The 20,645-nt window shown below is 36.7% G+C and overlaps 1 protein-coding gene across 7 annotated transcripts in view; it reads right to left on the bottom strand.

Moving 5' to 3' along the window:
• The window catches only part of cacna1bb (calcium channel, voltage-dependent, N type, alpha 1B subunit, b), a 130,046-nt gene that overhangs the window by 51,629 nt on the left and 57,772 nt on the right, over positions 1 to 20,645 (bottom strand). For 5 of the 7 annotated variants that reach the window (XM_083563932.1, XM_083563926.1, XM_083563930.1 and 2 more), the window contains exons 9-14: positions 8,832 to 8,935; positions 5,849 to 5,964; positions 5,282 to 5,371; positions 3,822 to 3,911; positions 617 to 835; positions 55 to 167 (exon numbers count right to left, since the gene is read on the bottom strand). In XM_083563932.1, the coding sequence (XP_083420058.1) occupies positions 55 to 167; positions 617 to 835; positions 3,822 to 3,911; positions 5,282 to 5,371; positions 5,849 to 5,964; positions 8,832 to 8,935 (732 nt within the window). Of the gene's footprint in view, positions 1 to 54; positions 168 to 616; positions 836 to 3,821; positions 3,912 to 5,281; positions 5,381 to 5,848; positions 5,965 to 8,831; positions 8,936 to 20,645 lie in introns of all 7 variants that reach the window. The other 2 variants (XM_083563927.1, XM_083563928.1) reach the window with 1 other exon arrangement.

Raw genomic sequence — 20,645 nt, forward strand, 5'->3', positions numbered from 1 at the left:
CTAAACATGAAATGAACATGCCATGCTTCTCTGATTCATCCAGCTGTGACTCACCCCAAAGTCAAAGCAGTTGAATGAGGAGTGAAAGTAGTTCCTGGGCCCCAGGCCATACATCTTCAGAGTCATCTCAGATAGAAACAGACCCAGGAACACAAACTCAGCCAGGTCTAACAAGCACAACACTGTAACATTAAAATTTGCGCAAACTTTTCCCGATTTCTCAGACGATGATAAATACATTTCTATAACATCATGGCTCTAATAGGCTATTGTTTCTATAATAACGGATTTGCAAGAATAGAGGGTGCTCCACATAATTTAAGCCTAATGACATCCAAATTGAGACATGTGTTGTTATTTAACAAATAAAAAATGTGACTCAGTGTTTAGAATGTTGGCAAATTGGGGTAAGAATAAAGACCATAACGTGCTATTATCAGAAACAAATCTACTTCAGACTGAAAACCGAACTATGGGTCATGTCATGGGTCATTATTCCACAAAATGAATTAGTTTTCCAATTTTTACATCTCCAATATCTTTTATTTCGTGTGTAATGCACAACATTAGTTCAGATGTTGTCCCTCTGGATTTTCCAGATGAGGAATATACGTACACAGTGCTTGGGTGAGCCCCTCAGGTTGGTCGTAGTGAACGATGGCAACGCACATCGTGTTTAAGCCCACTATGCACAACACAATCCAATAGAAGCTTTGGGCTTTCACCATGCGACGGATGAAGAAGCGCATCCGTTTCTCTTTGCGACGGAAGTATGATGAGCTGTCGTTCTTGCTGCTTTTCAGGCTGGCTCGGGCAAAAGGAGATCCAGCAGGGGCTGTATAGACAAAGTACAGAACAAAGTTACATCTGCAGCAAGTTTCATTATGTTTTGCTTTTCAGATTTTAACGAATGAGTTATGAGTTATATTTTTTCAATTCCTGAGTTATTGTGGATATTCTGTTTCTTATGTGTATATATAGGTGTCCTTAAAATTCTCTGCTTTTCCTTTCACCTGGTGTTAAATAGATTGAAAATGCTACATTTTAATGAATGAATAAATGAATAATATGTTTTTGATGTTACAGATTCAAAGAGTTAAAGAGCTTTATTAAATATTATAATTAAAGGGCAGATATTAAATAATAATAGTGCACATGTACAGTACCTCATGACTTTACTATCAAAAGATCAATAAAAAATAAATATACACAGATGAACAGTAGCTTGTGCACCAAATGTTTGATGGAAAGTTCTAGAGTCAACATATGAAAAAGGGACACTGGATCATGTTTCCCATAAGCCACTGCATGTCACATGATTTCACACCTGAATTCTAGTCACAGCTCACGAGCACTTGAATACAGCCTCAAACTTAATTCAATTCAATTCAATTCATTTTTATTTGTATAGCGCTTTTAACAATGAACATTGTCTCAAAGCAGCTTTACACAGATAATGTGGTGATTGAATGTAAATATGTTCTTTGTAAGTAAATGCCACTCATTGTGTTACGTTTGTCGCCCATTATTTGTCCTTGTTTGGGTTTATGTCCCAATTCAGGTGTCTTGTTCATGTATTCCGTAATTTTCTGTTTTGTTGCCATGTCATTAGTTTGTTAAATTGCAGCATGATAATATATAATCTGCACTTGCATCTACTTCCTGCCATGTTATGTGGCATTTACATATCCAAAGCCATCAGTGTGGTACTTCAGGAGAGCAAACTGAAACTAGATATAGTTAACACGTTTTGTTTTCTAAACACGAACCAGTGCAGCTTTTGTGGAAAATACTATGTACTACTTTATCCAATCACATGTATTTATGCAAATCATTTAGCTAGTTTCATAGACTTATGTCACATCGGTAAAAGTTGCAAAGCCTAAAACAAAAATTTTCTTATTTATGATTATGGAATACTATAGCTACTCCACAAAACATTTTCATGTAACCGGTCCTTGAAAATTGTTAGTTGAATTCCTCTAGAACAGAGATGCCCAAACTATGGCCTGTGGGCCAAAGCTGGACCGTGGTGACCTTTAAATCGGAAACCTATGCCATACATGAGAAGAAAAAAAAGAAGTAAAAATGCCATTTAAAAAAACCTTTTTTTTAAATTAAGGAGCAGCCTTATGTTCCTCATTAAAAGACAATGAATTGCTGTATTAGATATAGAACTCTATTGTTTAAGAAATTGGATTTTTACTGTACTATAAGTTTCAGTGAATAAAACCGCATTAGTTAAGCAGATTAAAGGTTAATAATTTCTCTTTATTTATTTTTAAACATGAATTAATAAATAAGGGGTAGAATGCCACAATTATTTTCAGTCCACAGCCCTCAATTAAGATAGATTTTCTGGCCCTTCAAATAAAACAGTTCAGGCACCTTTGCTCTAGACTAATGAATGCAACAGACTATTTTACATTTCACAAGGCATTTCACATTTTGTAGAGAATAGGGAGTCTGTTTCGTCGCACATTTCATGCTACATCCTGGAATTCATTTTCTTATGAATTAATTATTTATTCCAATAGAGAGAAATATTGTTATTGAATCAGCTTTTCTTATTAGTTATTTATACAGAGAATGGATAATTAGTCATTTTCTAGGTTAAAATGATGAGTGTTCCAGGAGCTTGACGCCAATCATGGCCCAAGTCTGAGCAGAAATTGCAATGTGGAGGGGTTTCGCTGATTCAAGTCCCATTCGTGACCACAAAAAGTAAACTATAATAAAGAACAGAGATTGGAGAATTAACATAAGAGTCTTAAGTCTGACATGGAGCTCTTGATAGAGTAGCCCCAGGCTGAAGCGAGTGGTTTCAGATTGAAGCGTTATATCACGGAAGGACCAATACAAAGTAAATTCCACTAATGGTTCCACTTTGGATGCACTTAGCACTATGCAACAAATAGGCATATAGCATCTTTAATCAAAGATCCTTGACTGATTGGATTTATTTTTAATATTCTTTTATTTTAAAATTTAATATCAGTTATGTTTTTGTGATCCTTGAAGCATCACTTATTTAAATATTAAAAAACAGGCAACTAAGAACAATTTTAGGACAATCCATTTATTGTCATGTTTTTTGAAGGTTAAAGGAAACCAGAGAACAGTAAAGAAACCTATAAGGACATGAGTGGAACATTCCACACAAGTCAATGTTTCAGATCACCACCTTATCACCGGCCTTAAAAAACATGGCCACCATGGATTTCACATGCACCTTAGCACATGTACCATGCACACATGCCACTGATCAACTCCAGCACTATATATTGAACTTTCACACACAAGAAGTAAAAACTCAATTTCCCCTTTAGCTTCAGACTTGATTAAACCTTCTATTTCTGTCTTCAGTGGTCCAGGTTTTTTTCAACTATTTTGTCTTTTTGTGTTTTGACACAGCCGGGTTACTATTTTTATTTTTTTGTCGCGTCTGACCTTGATCCTGCCTAATATTTTTAATTGGTCTGCCTGCCTTTCATTAAAATCTCACTCAGCTGCAACTGCATCCAATCCAGCCTCCAATCTAATGACACGGTAACCCAAGGTCCGGCAGGAACCTCGAGCTGTAATTCACAAACACTTACCAATGTGCCATCATACAAAAATACATCATCTTCAATATGTTCAAGCTCCACTATATTTAATTAGGTTGCTATGGTGATGTTAAGAATAGTCTAGCAAACATGCTATCACTTATTTCACTTTGGATACAGTACGTATCTGAGAAACATCCGTTTTGATAATAAATGAAGTCTAGTGATCCCCATTATTATGAATTATGGCAGTGAGACAACTCCAAGCCTTACCAACTGAGGAAATGTCTGTGAAGTGTTCCTCACCCTCCTCGGCACTGATGAGGTCATTCTTCCCCTTTTTGACTTTGGCTCTTTTCAGCACTACACACAGCAATGGACACACAAGAAAGAAAAAAAGAAAACTTTTGAGCTAAACTACTAAGACGTCTAGTGGTTTTAGTAATTGGCTGACAGATTGATGACTGGGATTGTTAAGAAAACGTTACTGTATCTGTAGTTGACACTAAATATAAACTTGAATCATAGAATTGAGGCTGAAGAACTGCCAGAATGTTTGCAGGGGCATAATGCCAGAATTTAATAATAAAAAAAAAAACTGTTTCTGAATGGGGCCACACCCACTTGGCGTTTGAATCCATGTACAGATAATGATCCTTATACTGATAGTGTCAGTGCATTTTACCCCTACTACAGAAATAGATGTGTGCATGCTGTAAGCCATATTTCACTGTGAGTCATCAGTCATTATCTCTCAGGAGATCTAAAGTAACACGCATGCATGACTAAGCACTAATCCCAAGGCTGTGATTTTACCTTCTCTCTCACTCTCTTCTTCACTCTCTCTCTCTCTCTCATCTCTGACTAGTTCTTATTTAAATCTTTGTATAGAGCCTGTCAATCATGTTGTCCATCATGGCTTGGAAAGTGGATGCTGAGGCACTAATGGTCTGCAGTACATTAAAGATTTGTATTGTATTGCTTTTTGTCTCTTGAGGGGGTAAAAGATAAAACCCTGTAAGTATATATTTCTAATTACGGCACCTTTATGTGAGGTTGGTAAGCATTAGAGAAACATCCCTAAACTGCACTCCCCTGATGTGTGTGTGTGTGTGTGTGTGTGTGTGTGTGTGTGTGTGTGTGTGTGTGTGTGTGTGTGTGTGTGTGTGTGTGTGTGTGTGTCTGTGTGTGTGTGTGTGTGTGTGTGTGTGTGTGTGTGTGTGTGTGTGTGTGTGTGTGTGTGTCTGTGTCATGCTAATCCAATTAACCCTGTTGTCTTAATCCCTATAATTACTTCTGGCATCCACAGCAGGCGTAATTGATAGAGATTATGGGCCTTGATAAACTACTGAGAGCAGAAAGTTAAGCATGCCACTGGATGGGCTGGAGAGTGAAACCACAGCGAAAAGCAAGAAAATGGGGTTTGTGAAGCATCTTTACAAGAATGAGAAAGGCTTTCTTTCAGAATAGAAGGTTGAGGGATTATTTTAAGAGCTAACATTTCGCAAAGGACAATGAAGATAAGAATTCTGAGCAGACAAAATAGACAGATGTCAAGCGTGGTTCATTTTTCACTTTTAAAGTTTTACTTGTGGAGAAACATGCATTAGCTGAACACTCTAAACCCCATTTCATTTGATTTGTTCAATTTCAGTCTTCAGCTTATGTTTTTAGCACAAATAAATTTACAGACCAACAGCTTCTATGACACCAAAAACATCACCCTTTTTTACCTGGGTTGTTTGGTTTCCTCTTGAACCAAGCTCCGTCCTGTGGAGATTTCTCTTCTGCATTCTGATCCTCCTCAGCCAGCAAAACCTCCTCTGAAAAAGCTTTGTTTTGAGTTTATCAACCAAAACATCAATTTTAGCAAGGCATTATTTGTCAATTGTCAAACAGGGGCCCTGGATGTAATACTTTTCCAGATGCACAAGTGCAATTGGAAAATGCCTTTATTTTTTTATTGATTTATTTTAGAATACTTTATTGATCCCTACAATGAAGTTATTTTTTTCACATATCCCAGCGATGTAAAAAGCTGGGCTTATAATGCAGGGTCAGCCATGTTACAGCACCTCTGGAGTTCAAAGGGTTCATGGCCTTGCTCGAGGTTCCCAAAAGTGCCAGCTTAGCAATACCAAGGCTGGAAACCCTTAACTTTCTGATCAACAACCCAGAGCCTTAAACACTGAGCTACCTGACCCATCATGTGTAACTCTTGCACAACTTGCATTTATAATGTAAATATAGGTATGCTACAGAAAAAGCTAGAAAATTTTGTTTAAATATTTATCACATACCTGCCTTACAGATCCACTCAAGGTAACCAGTCAACTCTCTTTCAATTTGTTGTTGCCTGCGTAGCTTTAAAAACTCCTGTCTCTTCTCAACACGCTCTCTTTCTTTGGCAAACTCTCTGAGAAAACACACACACACACACACACACACACACACACACACACACACACTGAAATTGGTGAAAACCGATCAAACAAGACACAATGTTATATATCAAGTGTGAAGGAATACCCTTCTACAAAAAATTGAGAGCAGATATCAGGTGCTAGAAAATGCTAACTCTAAAGATAAACCTCAAATCAAGCATTTGTTGGAGAAGATGAAGGAGATGGTGTTTAAAAACAGAGAGGAGAATTTCATTCCGAAGTGGAAAGAGACTGAAATTCCGTTGTGTACTGGGGAATCTTGGTATTGGTCCCCAGTTGTTGTAAAAGCCATCTCAAAAATATTTAAACATGCAGAGTAACAAAAATAGGGGAGACCCGGGATAGTTGTAAAAAATGTTTACACTTCTGTCTGCATCTTGCCGTTATTTTAAGCCACTGTATTCAAAATGCAATTCAAAATTTAAAAGTGTCTGCTATCAAAAGACATGCCTAGAATCTTTGCAGCACAAATGGAAAATGCATAGTTTAGTTTGAAAAATGCAGAATAAAATGTTACAATGTACCCCGGGTAGGTGGTAACAGAACCTGGGGTAATATGTAACTCATTATATCCACTAGGGTGATATGTAACATAATAAAATAGGGTTATGACAAAAAAATGGATTTGAAAGTTTTTTTGTTCAACACGGACGTTTCAGTATAACTGAGTGGTGTTTGTGTGTGTTACAAAGCTGAATAAAATGTACAAATGTAACACTATTTGTGTGTGTATGTTACATCAGCATCATCATAGATCTAAATAGCTAACATGCATGGGTGTCTATAATTCCTGTTGCAGGAATTTTCCTTGGTACAGCTTTTTTTAAGGGTCACCTTAAGTGGACCAATTCTTCAGCATAGCTTGATAAGGCGATAGCCTGATGGGCACCTAGAGGAGTGGCCGAGCGGGTAGCTAGAGTTGTGGACTAGTGGGTGGCTGGAGGAGCAGTCAGGTGGAAATTTCAGTAGTGGTCTTGTGGGCAGCTAGAGGAGTGGCCAGATGGATAACTGGAGGTGTGATCTGTAACTTGTGAAAGTGAAACTCACTCTCTTCAAAGATTTCTGGGTTGTACAGCCATAAATTCTTTATCTTGTACCTCAGTGAAGACCTTCTTCTGTTTTACATCATCTGATGTAGAGTACAGCTGATCAAACGGGCACATTTTTTGCCATTTTTTTATTAATTAGCATCGGCTAATTGTGCTGCAAATTAAGCCGATTATTAGGCGGGCGCATTTGAGACACCAAACTGTGTGTACGCTTGCGTGAGAGAACATAACTCTTTCATACCTGCAGGTGGCAATAGACTGTATTCGGCATCCAAACAGGAAAACCGGAAAAGCTAGAACTGTAAATATCTAAAGCAAGCAGCGTTTCAAAGTTGCAAAGACAAGAGCAAGATTAACAACTAACATGGTCCGTTTATTTTTTTGTTGTGCTTATTCGCTAATCTAATCAAATTCTCTTTTTCGCCATCAAGCTCTACCGCTCATGGCGTCTGACCAGAGCCAACTCTGCAGAAAAAAAACTAAAGCCGACACTAAAAACATTTAATCCACCCCCGACATTCCCTGATGGGTGACCATCAGCTTGTTGTGTACCACGCTTTATGTTCTTATCATTCGTTTTTTAAGTTTAAGTTTTCAACTTCTAAAACCTGTTGTGTCTGCCACAGGGTTCTACTTTCTCACATGTGGAATAAGAACTAAACCATGCATGTATGAAGGTAATCAAGTAATTTGTAATTAGTTACTGATTAGAGAGATTGGAAGTGTTACAAATGGCGAGAAGAATCAGAAAGCTGCAATTGGAAGATATAAAATGACAATATCAGATTAAAAGATTAGGATAAGGACTGGACTAAAACTAGACTTTTATCATTTTAGAGATACACATAGATGTTACATTTGTTTATATGCAACCAACGAGGCTAATTAATGCTATGATGATTAACTTCGACCAAAAACAATTACAGTACATATACAGTATATATTGTGTGTATGTTACATTGTATTGCTTTCAATGAAAAATCCTCCATTAGCATAAACACTCTGGTCATCTGGACAGTTTGTTTCTCCAAACATTCAGCTGAAATACTTAGTTATTTGCTAGTTCCTTCTGGCCTTGTGATCCAGTTCAATATGATTTTGGTTCCAATTAGCCACAGTGACATGTATGGCACTAAGGTATGGAATTATAGTCATGTTGGTACAGTTTTTCCCTTCACCCTGAATAAGTCTCTAAAACAACCTCAAACTATTAAGCGTCCCCCTCCATGTTTGACTGTGGGGGAAAAGGCAGTCTAAAATCTTCGCTCCTGTTGACAGTCTTACGTCTTCTGGTAGAGACAAAAATGTGCACAGAAATTGCCAGATATTTTGTGTCCAATTCTTGAGTTTTTTGTCTTTTACGTAACTAGTTTGTTGCATATAAACAAAAGGAACATGCATGTGATTACAAAATGCTTAAAAGGAAAAAACTAGGTGTTCATATATTGCACTAAAATCTATTCTGATTAATTTATTTATTCTTAGGATGACATTCACCTTACCTTTAACTACTAGTGTTTGCAAAGTTTTGTTAGTCCTCTTAGTTGGATTGCACAATAAAATCTAAACTTCTCTGTTTATTTTCTTATTGCAGACTCTCTACTTTTTTCTGCAAACTTATTGGCAATAAGCTAGATTTTGCAATATTTACACTTTGTAAACTATGCCTTAGGACCGCACTGTAGCCACTGCACAGTAACTTAAGCACATACAAAAAAACCTTCAGAAATAGAGGGAAAAAAGAAATAAAGGAAGAAGAAAAAGAGGATGAGTGTTGAAACCTCTCTTACCCCGATAAGACACCCAAAACCAGGTTTAGCATAAAGAAGGAGCCGATGATTATGAGGGGGATGAAGTACATCCAGTTCCATGTATTGCCCAAGGCATCATTGGTCTACACAGAGAAAAGAGAAATATTTTAAAAAACAATCTTAAAAAACCCAGACATTTATTTGTAATCTATGAACACAGCTTTCAGATAAATTATGCATAAGCACCTTCTAACAGATTCAATTCCTTCATCAAAATAAATCCCATTCCTTTGTACCGTGGACTGTACAACATTAGGAGTGCCAAAAGTTGGTCAAAAGCAAAGAGGTCCATATGTCAATCTTTGACTGAAAATCTCATTCTCGGCGATATTGCATGCATAAAACCCAGTTAAGACTAATTGTATAATTCACCCGTGGAGCAAAAGTGTAATGCAAAATAAATTAAGTCATTACAACCCCTCTCCCACATGCAGTCATCACAGAAATGTGGCAGCAAGAGCTTAAATGCAAGTGAAGCCCTAAGGCTCCTACGAAAACAACTGCGTAATGTAATAAAATCTAAATCATTAGGAATTTGGCAGATTTCATGGATAGCTTTAACCCCAAATGTTCCTCTAGAGAAGCCAAAGGTGCATTACTATGTAACCAGTGCTGACTCACAAGCTCACTGGGAAGAGAAAAAGGCCAAGAATTTTCCAGTTTTCATCACATTTTTTTAATAAAGACAATAATTAAAGGTCTACCATGTAATTAAGTGAGAAAATACTATAAATGTAGGTATAAATAGACTCACTCCAACAATTTATAGACTGTCATTTGCTGCTGAAACTGGTCCTTGACATTACTTCTATTGTATTGAATGAACTGAATCCAGACCTCTTATAACTTTTTTTTTAATTAGCTTGATAAGGCCAATGGTGTTGCTTAGGACATAAAAATAGCTTGCCGCTAATCTGCCTAATTGATGATTTTTGAGAAAGGCAGGGGGGGGGATTGATGTTGCTCATTAACGTTGCTCATTAAACTTGCTATGGTGTCAGAAACAGTGACATAGCAAGATGACTAAATTGTCCATAAATTGCAAATGTACACAACATGACAAACTGAACTTTGAAAGAAAAAAAAAAGCTGTTAACATAGTAATGATGAAGTTGCAGGGGTCTGGGTGACACCATTTAGGCATGACATGTAAAAAAAAAAGAAAAAAACTAGAGTGAGAGACACAGCTCTGATAGCAGAAGCTGTTGGGAAAACACATCCAAAGCACTCCACATAAGCTGGGCTTTTTGGAAACATGCCAAGCCATATAAAATTCACAGATTTAATGAATATGGTTAAAATGTTCTGCCTGGATGACACCGTGTTTGGCATTTTTAGCCTTTACCAGAAACCTAAGACTGCTTATTACCCAACAAACTGTTCTCTTGAGATTTTCCCTTAGGCTCCTCGATTGCTGCTCTGTCTACAGTTACTGACTTTTGGTGGACGGTATAATTTAAATTAAAAAGCTTTTATCATATATTTCGATATTTTTAGTAATAGATGAATGGTGCTCTAAATGTTTGGTAAAATGTATTTATATAACCAAATCCTGAGTTTTCTATAACTTTGTCCTGAACTTGTTTTAATAGTTCCTTTGTCTTAATGATGTACTCTATTAAACTCGGCACTTTCAGGAATAGAAGGTGGGGCTTAAATACTTCTGCAAGCCACATGGACCCAAAACCTGCATATCATGATTTAAATATAATTTGCATATCATTTATAACCATGAGTAAAGACCAGACCTCTTCCAATAATCCATAACAAGGTTACCACTTTACCGAGAGTCCACTTTAAAATGTCCTCCACGGAGAGGGCATTTAAGACCCAACATTCTTCCATTCAAACCTAATTCTTGAAATATGGAGACTGATATAATCATTATAAAACTATGCTATTTAAAACAAGACAAAAAGTGAGATACCCTGGTGTGGTAGAACTGCATAAAAACTATATGTGAATTCACAACACATCGTATTATTGTACTGTCTCTCCAGTTTTCTTGTGGAAGTCCTCTCGCCCACTGCCTGTCTATCTGTTCCTTTTTCTCAAAAACTGTCCCTACTTGAGGATGCAGAGGAGGGAGAGGTGGGCAGGTAGAAAACTCTTCAAATTTGCATCATTGAGCAGGTAAGGAGTCAGCTATTTAGGAGGGAAAATAAAGTTTTGAGCACGATAAAAAAAAAAAAGAAGCGAACAGATGTGTATTTTATCGGCAAGGGACCACTTTGTTCTTTTTTTCCGCAGCAATGCTATCGTGTGTTAGCGTATCTGCAGAATTTTTTCCTGAGCTCACCCTTTTTTTGATTTGAGCTTGCGATCGCTATACAGAATTGCTCTAAAAAAAGAAAAAAAAAAAGAAAAAGCATAAGAATAGCAATAAGGTCCAGTTGGGATGAAAGTGTAGCTGGAACTATATGAAAAGTATAGTGTCCTGCATGATATTAAATGCACAATGGGCCTGTCAACATGCACTTGTGCTAAGGAGTCAATACGTTTCTCTACTTTTAAATGTCAAGGCAATGTATCACTGTAAAGTATTTAAATAAAGGCTTTCTGTGCGTTTTCTTGGGAAACGCTATTACCAGAGAAGTTTCACAGCTAGGGCAAGCTTGAATCTTGTTCCTTTGACATTGATCATTCACATGGTAAGATTTACCATATGCTGTTAAGTGCATTAAAGCCTGTCTTATAATCATAAACCAAGCTGGTCTTAGAACATAAGCAGGGCTTGGAGACTGGAGGCGAATAAACATCTACTTCCAAAGGGCTAATAACCACAAATTATGGCATGCAATAAAACTCTATAGGCACACTGTGCTCAGTATTGAGTTTACAGAAGGTATTGTAAATGTTTCACAATTGGCTCTTGGCTGGAATGAGCATGAGGATAATGGACGGTTGCACTAGACTTTAGGGAAAGTGGTGAAGGGTTAAACTGACAGCTGCTGCACCATAGTGCACTGTTATAGGAAATTTAACTATAAATACAAAAACTGATATTATTGACACAGAAGTCATTATAACAAATCCATTTACTGGGAATGCAGTAAAGATTTCCCAATCACTGCTGGCTTAATTCCTCTACTTGAATAAACATCTACCAGGAATAGTTCATATTTCTAGTGTTGGACAAAGTAAACAAACCATACACTTTAGTAAAAGTTACACTAGGTAAAATATAACTCCAGAAAATGCTCCCTTTAAACCTTCACTTGAGTAAAATTAAAAATGCTCTCAATCTTTTTTTATGTATCCAATGTACAATGTATAATTTATTATGAATAATAACTTGTTAAATCATAGTACTTAATACTCGTTTGTAAGTCAGGGACTTACTGTACTATCAAATGCCATTCAAGGGACACAGTTTGGTGTCACAATAGGGATCAGACTTTGACTTAGCTTACAGTGAGCTATAAAGGTACGTAGACGATAAGTGGTTGGTCATTTATATTTGCGACATTTAGCAGGCGGCCTTTTCTCAGAGTGACACACAAAAGTGCTTTACAAAAGTCTCTATCAATTAATACATCGATACTGAATACATAAAAGAAAACTGGGAAGTGCTAGTCTTCACCCATGTTTGAAGCTGTTCAGAAAGTTAATTCACCCACATTTTGTTTACACAAGACGGAACCATCCATTGAAGTAACATTGATAAATTAGTATCATTAAGTTGTACATAATTACCTGTCAATGAACAAGAACAATGAAACAAAAATACAGTATGTAATAATAATAATAAATACTAATAATTATAATAATCTTTGTTTTATATAGTGCCTTTAAAAGTTACATTTTAAAGTGCGTTTCAAGCATAAAAATAAAAAATTAAAATTGATTTTCAAAAAATTCGAAGAAATAAATAAATCAAATAAACACCACAGATACATCACAAAATAAAATCACCTGAAAGCTATCCTGAAAAAGTAAGTTTTATGAGCAAATGAAAAAACTAAAAGATTTAGCCTGTCCAATTTTAATGGGGTGAGAACTCCAAAGTTTTGGTGCACCAATAAAACGTAAATGGGTAGAAGGTACAATTAAAAGACCAGAATCAGACAATCACACTGTGTAAACAGTTAAAAGTTGTGTCAAGTAATGAGGCACTATATATATTATGTAGGCCCTTATAGGTCAGCATAAGAATTTAATAATTATTCCGAAACCTGAAACCACTAAATGTCACACAGCAAAACTGGTAAAGCAGTTCCTTGAAACTGAAAACATTAAAATAATGACATGGCCTGCCCAGAGTCCTGATCGCAACCCAATAGAGAACCTCTGGAAAATCCTAAGCGACAAAGTTATGGCCAAGAAACCCACTACAGTCACTGAACTGTGGAGGAGACTGGAAGAAGAGTGGACCAAAATCACACCAGAGCAGTGTGAGAGACTAGTGCTGTCCTGTGGCTGCAGATGTGCTGAAGTCATTTAGAGCAGAGGCCTGTACACTTCCTACTAATTGCTGACTGTTGTAACCTTCAGAAAGTTTTGTTGTAATCTTTGTCCATGCTACAGTCATTGTTGTTCTCTAATTTTGATCAGTGTGTTTTCTGCAAAATAATGTTGTTGTTTTTTTTTAAATGCCTTAGTTATTTTGTGGAAAAGGTGTTTTTAACTTCAACTGTTGAGCAGTGAAGATGACATTATTTCAGAAGTGTTCAATTGTTTATAAATTGTTCTCTAATTTTGATCGCCATTGTGTATATATATATATATATATATATATATATATATATATATATATATATATATATATATATATATATATATATATATATATATATATATATACACAATGGCGTCCCCTGGTGGTCTAGTGGTTAAGACTGGGTGAAGACTGGCGCTCTCACCGCTGCGACCCGGGTTCGATCCCCGGTCAGGGAACCGTCCCCAGCCACTCTAAGTGCCGGTCCCAAGCCCGGATAAATTGGGGAGGGTTGCGTTAAGGAAAGGGCATCCAGCGTAAAACATGTGCCAAATCAAACGTGCGGAGGATCCGCTGTGGCGACCCCTAACGGGAGAAGCCGAAAGAAAGTTTTTATATATATATATATATATATATATATATATATATATATATATATATATATATATATATATATATATATATATATATATAAAATAGGATTTACTATTTTATAAGTAGCTGAATCACAAGGAAAAATGCCTTGTTGTTAAACTTAACTGCATTTACTGTGATTATTGTACTTTTGTAACTAAATCTATTCATGCACTGCAATATTATCTGCATTATGCTAAACTACTAAATATTTACTTGATGGATTTCTAGTTCTTGTTTTATACATTCCTTTTTATCAAATTGTCTTTTTCTTTTTTATGCCAGTTTTCCAGACACTAACTCGGCAGTTATTATCAGAATATCAACCGAAGTAAAAACAGAAAGCTGTTCCCTGCTTATATACTGACATATTAGCGAAACAGTTTTTCAAACCCTGCTGCCTGAATTATCTCTGACACACTGTCAGGTGAAGCATAGACAGAATAAAGCTTGAATAAAGTTGTCGAGCTGCAGTGATTGACACATGCATTACCTGCAACACAAAGACCTCGGAAGCAACACTCCATGTCATGAGACACATGTCGTGCTGTGCTGTGACACTCTGCTCTGCAGACAACTTACATGAACTGCTGACTTGATTAAGTCACTTTAACACTGGTGAGGAGATGTTGTAAGAAATTGTTAGTGATCTACCCTGGTGTGTATACACTGTATAGGCAAAAATATTTGGACCTGTTTAATGCCCCTGTGACATGAATGCGATACAGTGATATTTCTAACCAAATCTTTCAAATGTATTCAATAATCTATAACTAAATACATTTTAAAGCTCAGATCACTCTACCAATCACTGACCATTCTCCATTCTATAGGAAAACAGGAAAAAGATTCAAGTCAAACTTTTATGGATCAATAAAGAGATGTGATCTTTTATATGACGCATTTCAAGTTTCAGAGGCCAAAGATGAAAGAAGCATATTTTCTAATTCGAGCACAATCTCTATTACGATGCTTTTATTACTAGTCACAAAATTGCAGCCATCTTCTCCCAGCATGGTCTTTTGATCTCATATCTCCTGTGTCTCACAAATGTCTATTAAAACTAACAAACAAAGCAGAAAACACAGACTGCTATAGTAAAACTTTACAATAATTGAAAGTCAGTATAGACTGTATAAAATTGTTCAGTAATGCTACATTTTATACAGCATTGAAATTTCGGATAATTATAAAAAAAATAAAAATAAACATTCCATTCTAGTACTGGCATCTTTTCCTGTCCCTTTAGCTTCCTTTATTAGTGCCACCATAATTAGCTACATGAAATGAAGGAGGCGGGAGGAGATGGAAAGAGAAGAGCGTGAAGGAGAAGACAATAGGATAATATGGAAGCAATGATTCACTGCTGCTCGAGTGCAAATATACTTTCTCTCAGTCCAGCCCTGACAGGCTATTTTTACCTACTTTTAATGAGCGTGCCTGTGTGTCGCACGTCTCAGGATGGCAAAGCAACAGGGTCAAGGTGCACACAGGCCTAGTGAGTCAGCCTGCAGTAATGAGACTAGTGTTTTTGCCCATGCTACACAGACCTATACTGACTGCACAGGCTTCACCTGGCATATTCTACATCTTAGTCAGCACTTATCATCCATATGTTAGGAATCAGAGGTCTTAACTGTCCAAACACTGGACAAATGAAAGGAAGAATCCACATAAAGGGGTCATGATAACCAATAGAAGTGTTACTTGGGTGCAGAGTGGCAATGGTGCTGAAATTCAGTGAATACGTTATTAAAAGGCATGGTTAAGCATGAGACACAACATAAGCAACCTGACCAGCACCCAACAACTGCACACTAATGTTCCAAAACAGATTTCATTTACAATAATTTATTTTCTAATGCAGCCCCTGACTATTTAAAGTGTATCATATTAGCAGACTCTTTTAGACCCCTGGTACACTGCATAAGCCAGCAGGGCAATTAGACAGAAATCTATGATTCTAAAAGTAAAAAAACACAGTAAAATCAGCAGGAATATAATAAGGACCACAAACTTGTTAACAAAGGGCTCCGCCTCCCACTGCATCTATCACATTAGTGCCTCCACAAGTTCCTCCACAGTCGCAAATGCCTAAATTAATCGAAATTACTAGGTAGGAAATAATGTTTTGCTCTGTGTGGAACTATGCAGGCTCAAACCATTAAATATGGCTAATCTAAATTCATTTACTGAAAAAATAATAATAATAATAATACATGCCCTGGCATTCAGTACCCAGGCAATAATCATATCACACCAAGGTTTAGTTTTAGTGTAGTTCTTAAGGTAAATTCCTTCTTGATGTCAGAAGGAAGCAAGAAAGCAGACATTCCAGTGTTTAATATAAAAAAAATCTAAAACAAATTTGTTGTTTTGCTCCTAAAAATATTTTTTCTTACTTTTCTTCCCATTTTTACCAACATTCAATGTTATATTATAGAAAAATCCAATGGAGAAGTTTTGGAGCCAGCTAACACTATACTAAAGAACCAAAATGCAATGCAGCTATACTATATTATGAGTTATGTCAGAGACTGGGCTCGTTAAGTTAGAGACATGAACGATGAAGTATTGGAAGCTAACTTGTCAGAGCAAATTGTTCTGATTGGCCAAACAAGGACTAAAGTGCTGCAGCATCGCCTCTTTAAGGTTAATTGCCAATAGGTCTACTGTCAACATAGTCGACTAAGATTAAGAGCAATGTAGGAAAAAGGTAACCAAAGTGAAAATAAAGCAACATGCTAATTATAGGATTTATTAAAAAAACCCACAAATAAATCTCAGATAACAATGAACATCACATCACAAGATTAATATACTCGTTCAGGATGGATTTTCTTTTCACCTATGGTGCTACAAAATGTGTCATGCAATTAAACTAAATACACCAGCGGTAAGAGTATTCTTGTGATCTCTGAGTGCAGCCCACTATCTAATTATTAAATTTGCCCTATTGATCTTTGAGAGTAACTCTGCTCCGCTGTAACTCCAGCATAGAACATAATCTACAGAATGGAGTCTGCTGTCCAATGCATTTCATTACCTTATCCATGCCTGCATAAATGTTTAGTTATTCGAAAATAAAAAAACGTAAAAAATACTGGGACTACTGACTTTTTTAGTGTATTCAGTTTCTTGTATCCCCCCCCCCCCCCCCCCCCCAAACTGTTACCACAATTTGGAGGCACACAATTGTATAGGATAGATTTGGTCAAATAAAAATTTTCATTCACTTGAACTAGGAGACCCCAAACATTTTTTGCATGACAATGTCCCTGTGCCCAAAGCTAGCACCATGAAGATGTGGTATACGTGGGTTTGATTGGAAGACACCTCAACCCCACTTAACACCTTTGAGATGAACTGAAAGACTCACTGCATTCCAGGCCTACATCAGAACCTGAATTTCAAAGAATGAGCACAAATCTTTACAACCAAACAGCAAAATCTAGTGGATCAACTTTTCCAAAAGAGTGGAGGTCAATTGTGTATGCTGGCCACTTAAAACACTCACTATTATTTTAGAGAGCTAATGATAAAAATTTGAAACTTTATCTAGCTTGTTTAGACAAGCCTGTGTCCACTATAGCCTCAGATTTATGTTTTTAGAGGAAAGCAATGGACAAAAGTGGTCTTTTACTGTTGTCTGTCTTATGGGTTCATGTGTGAAATGGTTTTTTTTGTTGTTCACCACAATTTAACAGAGTGCGTACATGAATTACTCTCTACTGCTGCTCACTGGATCCCTGACACACTGCTGCTAGATGCTATGCTGTGGAAATTCCAGACAATGTTGTTTGGTAAAAATCCCTGGAAATCAGTTGTTTCTGACTGATTACACCAAAAGCCCACCACAGTCAAAGTCATGCAAACATTGTGTAGTATCTGATAGTGAGTTCAAAAACAGCTTTGAGGTCTTGTGATATTAATTTTCACCCGAGATTTACAGGATGGGTTACACCTTCATAATTTCCTCAAGAGTGGGCGGAGGTCAACAGTGGGATGATTAGAACAAATGATCTGTACATGGTCTTAGCCAAATTTCATTGTGTGTACTGTTATGTAACAAGAAATTACTGAAATATGTATTAAAGAAGTCATTACCGTTGTTCACTTTGCCTGACTGACTTTGTAAGCTAAATGTGATTTATCTAGGTAAAAAAAAAACACAATTGGCTGTCATTGGCATTAAAAAATGAGTGAAATCTCATTAAAGAAGTCAGTGAATAACCTAAAATTTTAAACTGCAAGGGTTGATAACTGCTAATTGCTTGATATTTAGCTTTGTCACTTGCATAGCTTTAAATAAAGCAAGTTGATAATTGTTAATTTTGGCAGTGCTTATTATATCATTTAAAAAAGATGATTTTTCATACAAGAATACCATAAAATAAATGAAAACTACTATAACCATATAACTAACTATATCCCCCTGACTTAGCATCTGTCTTGACCAATTATTCTGAAATGTTCATATGGAACCAGTTGCACCAGCTTTAACATACATAGGTTTGATTGTAAGGTATAAAAGGTATAGCCAGTCATAAACCATAAACTGACAGAATCTTGTGTTTGAACACTGTGCCCTTTTACAGCTTGGGCACGTGTACAACAATGCCATTTAAGTAATGAACTATAGCAACTGAAAGGTACCAAAGCAGCTGTACATTTATTCTGGCTTTGAATTTGCTGATCAACGCAATAAAGTTAAAATGGTGAAAAATGTTGCACCTTGGCAATATGACATTTTGGACTAGCTGAGTAAAGCAGTTGTTACGCTGTCATATTTAAACACCTTCATACAGTAATTTCTTGTAAAAACAAAGTCACTCAGAAATATTCCTCACAAAAAAAAGAAAAAATGTACTTCCATACTTAAAACTATAATACTTGGTGAATTTCTTAGTAATCCAAAAAGCCAAATGTATGGAAGCTCTAAAAGGCAATGTTTTCTTTCTTCTTTTCTCATGATCATGACTTCATTGTGATTTAGCTGATGGCACGAGGCCACAGGGCTTCACTGACAATCATTTTGAAAGTTTGCGTGGTTTAATAGAATAGAATAGCCTTTATTTGTTATATATACATTACAGCACCATAAAATTCTTTCTTTGCATATCCCAGCTTGCTTAGAAGCTGGGGTCAGAGTGCAGGGTCAGCCATGATACGGCACCGAAGAAGCACAGAGAGTTAAGGGCCTTGCACAAGAGCCCAAGAGTGGCACTTTAGCGATACTGGGGCTTAAACCCAGACCTTTCAATCAGTTATCCAGGGCCTTATCCACTGAGCTACCATTCCCCCAAAAATGCATGTTGGCAGCGGTGGGATTCAAATCTAAAGCCCCAAAGAGACTGAAGCCTTAATCCAGCACCTTAGACGACTCGGCCACGCTACCTTTAAAAGCAGTTATATTGCTTGTTTATCATTATCTATTTTCCTGTTTGAAAATTGTCATTAGATTCAGGTTGACCTTGTTTATATGCATTTAACAATGTTGGGGAAGTGGAAAATCATTGACGAACATAAAGCTTAATAAAGCTGCAGGTTTGCTCTTTCCAGATTTTGAGCTTTTGACACCTCTAGAACAATAAAAATCTAATGTTATGTCCAGTTAACATGAAACATGAAATTGCCCTGAGAAATCACCATTAATATGTAATTATTAAGGCAGACTTTAAAGCACATAACAATGCATGGCTTTTAGGGGCTTCCATGTGAACATAACAGCATTTACAAATAAACTGGGTTACAATAGAGCTGATGTTCTACTGGTGCACCTGGTTGCTAGAAATTCGATTATAATAGTAGGAACTGATTTAACCACTTAATCCCTTGTTATTGATTATTTCTTTATTCTGAAGGCTATAAATAATGCAGCTAATACAATGACATCAGTAGAAATTTCATAAACTAACAAGTCTTATTGAATGAACAAGCTTACTGTGAAACTAAATATCAGCATTGCTGGTATTCGGCTGATGGCATGAGGCTGCAGGGCTTATCAGACTCCCTGACAGTTATTCTGACATTCTGCATGGTTCAAAAGTTGTAACATTGTGAAAAACAAACCTAACACATGCATGCAAAGTAGGGGAGATTTTTTTATTTGCGAAAACTAGAGAACAAGTGGAAAAAAAAATGCAGGAAGTGAGGCAGGGCCGGCATGCAGCTGGCCCCACAATGTTTTCCTTTCTGCCACAGACTTGCAGCATATGAGTGGCATATGCTGCTTCCCCACCAAGTTCTGGCACACTAATGAATTTCACAGCCAGTGAGACTGGGCTAGGTGTAAGCATGCCAGCTTTGCTACAGTACCCTCTCTGCCCAAAAGCCATTGCACAACACCCTACTGCGCACAGTTTGGTTTCCTGACGGCTGTAACAGCACTGAAAACTGCTGGAAGGAAGTAGCTGGTGAGGTTACACTGACCTAAAATTTAGAGTGGCTTGTAATGCCGGGCTGCACTGCGAACAAATAATTGCCCATTGCACATTTTAAGGGGCTGCAAAACCATTCAGACGAGGATATTAAAGAAGCTTGTGGGGCAAAAAGAAAGGTCACAGACACAAGCAGTTCATTCTTTTTTTTTAAAATGCGTAAATCATTACTGTATACATCACATGTTGTACAAATACGGTGGATAAAAATCCATCTATGTACAAAAAAAACAGGATTATTAATTATTATTAATCAAAAAATTTGATTTTTCTACATATTTA

This window comes from Silurus aristotelis (genome assembly GCF_946808225.1).
Source record: "Silurus aristotelis genome assembly, chromosome: 16".
NCBI classification, from domain to species: Eukaryota; Metazoa; Chordata; class Actinopteri; order Siluriformes; family Siluridae; genus Silurus; species Silurus aristotelis.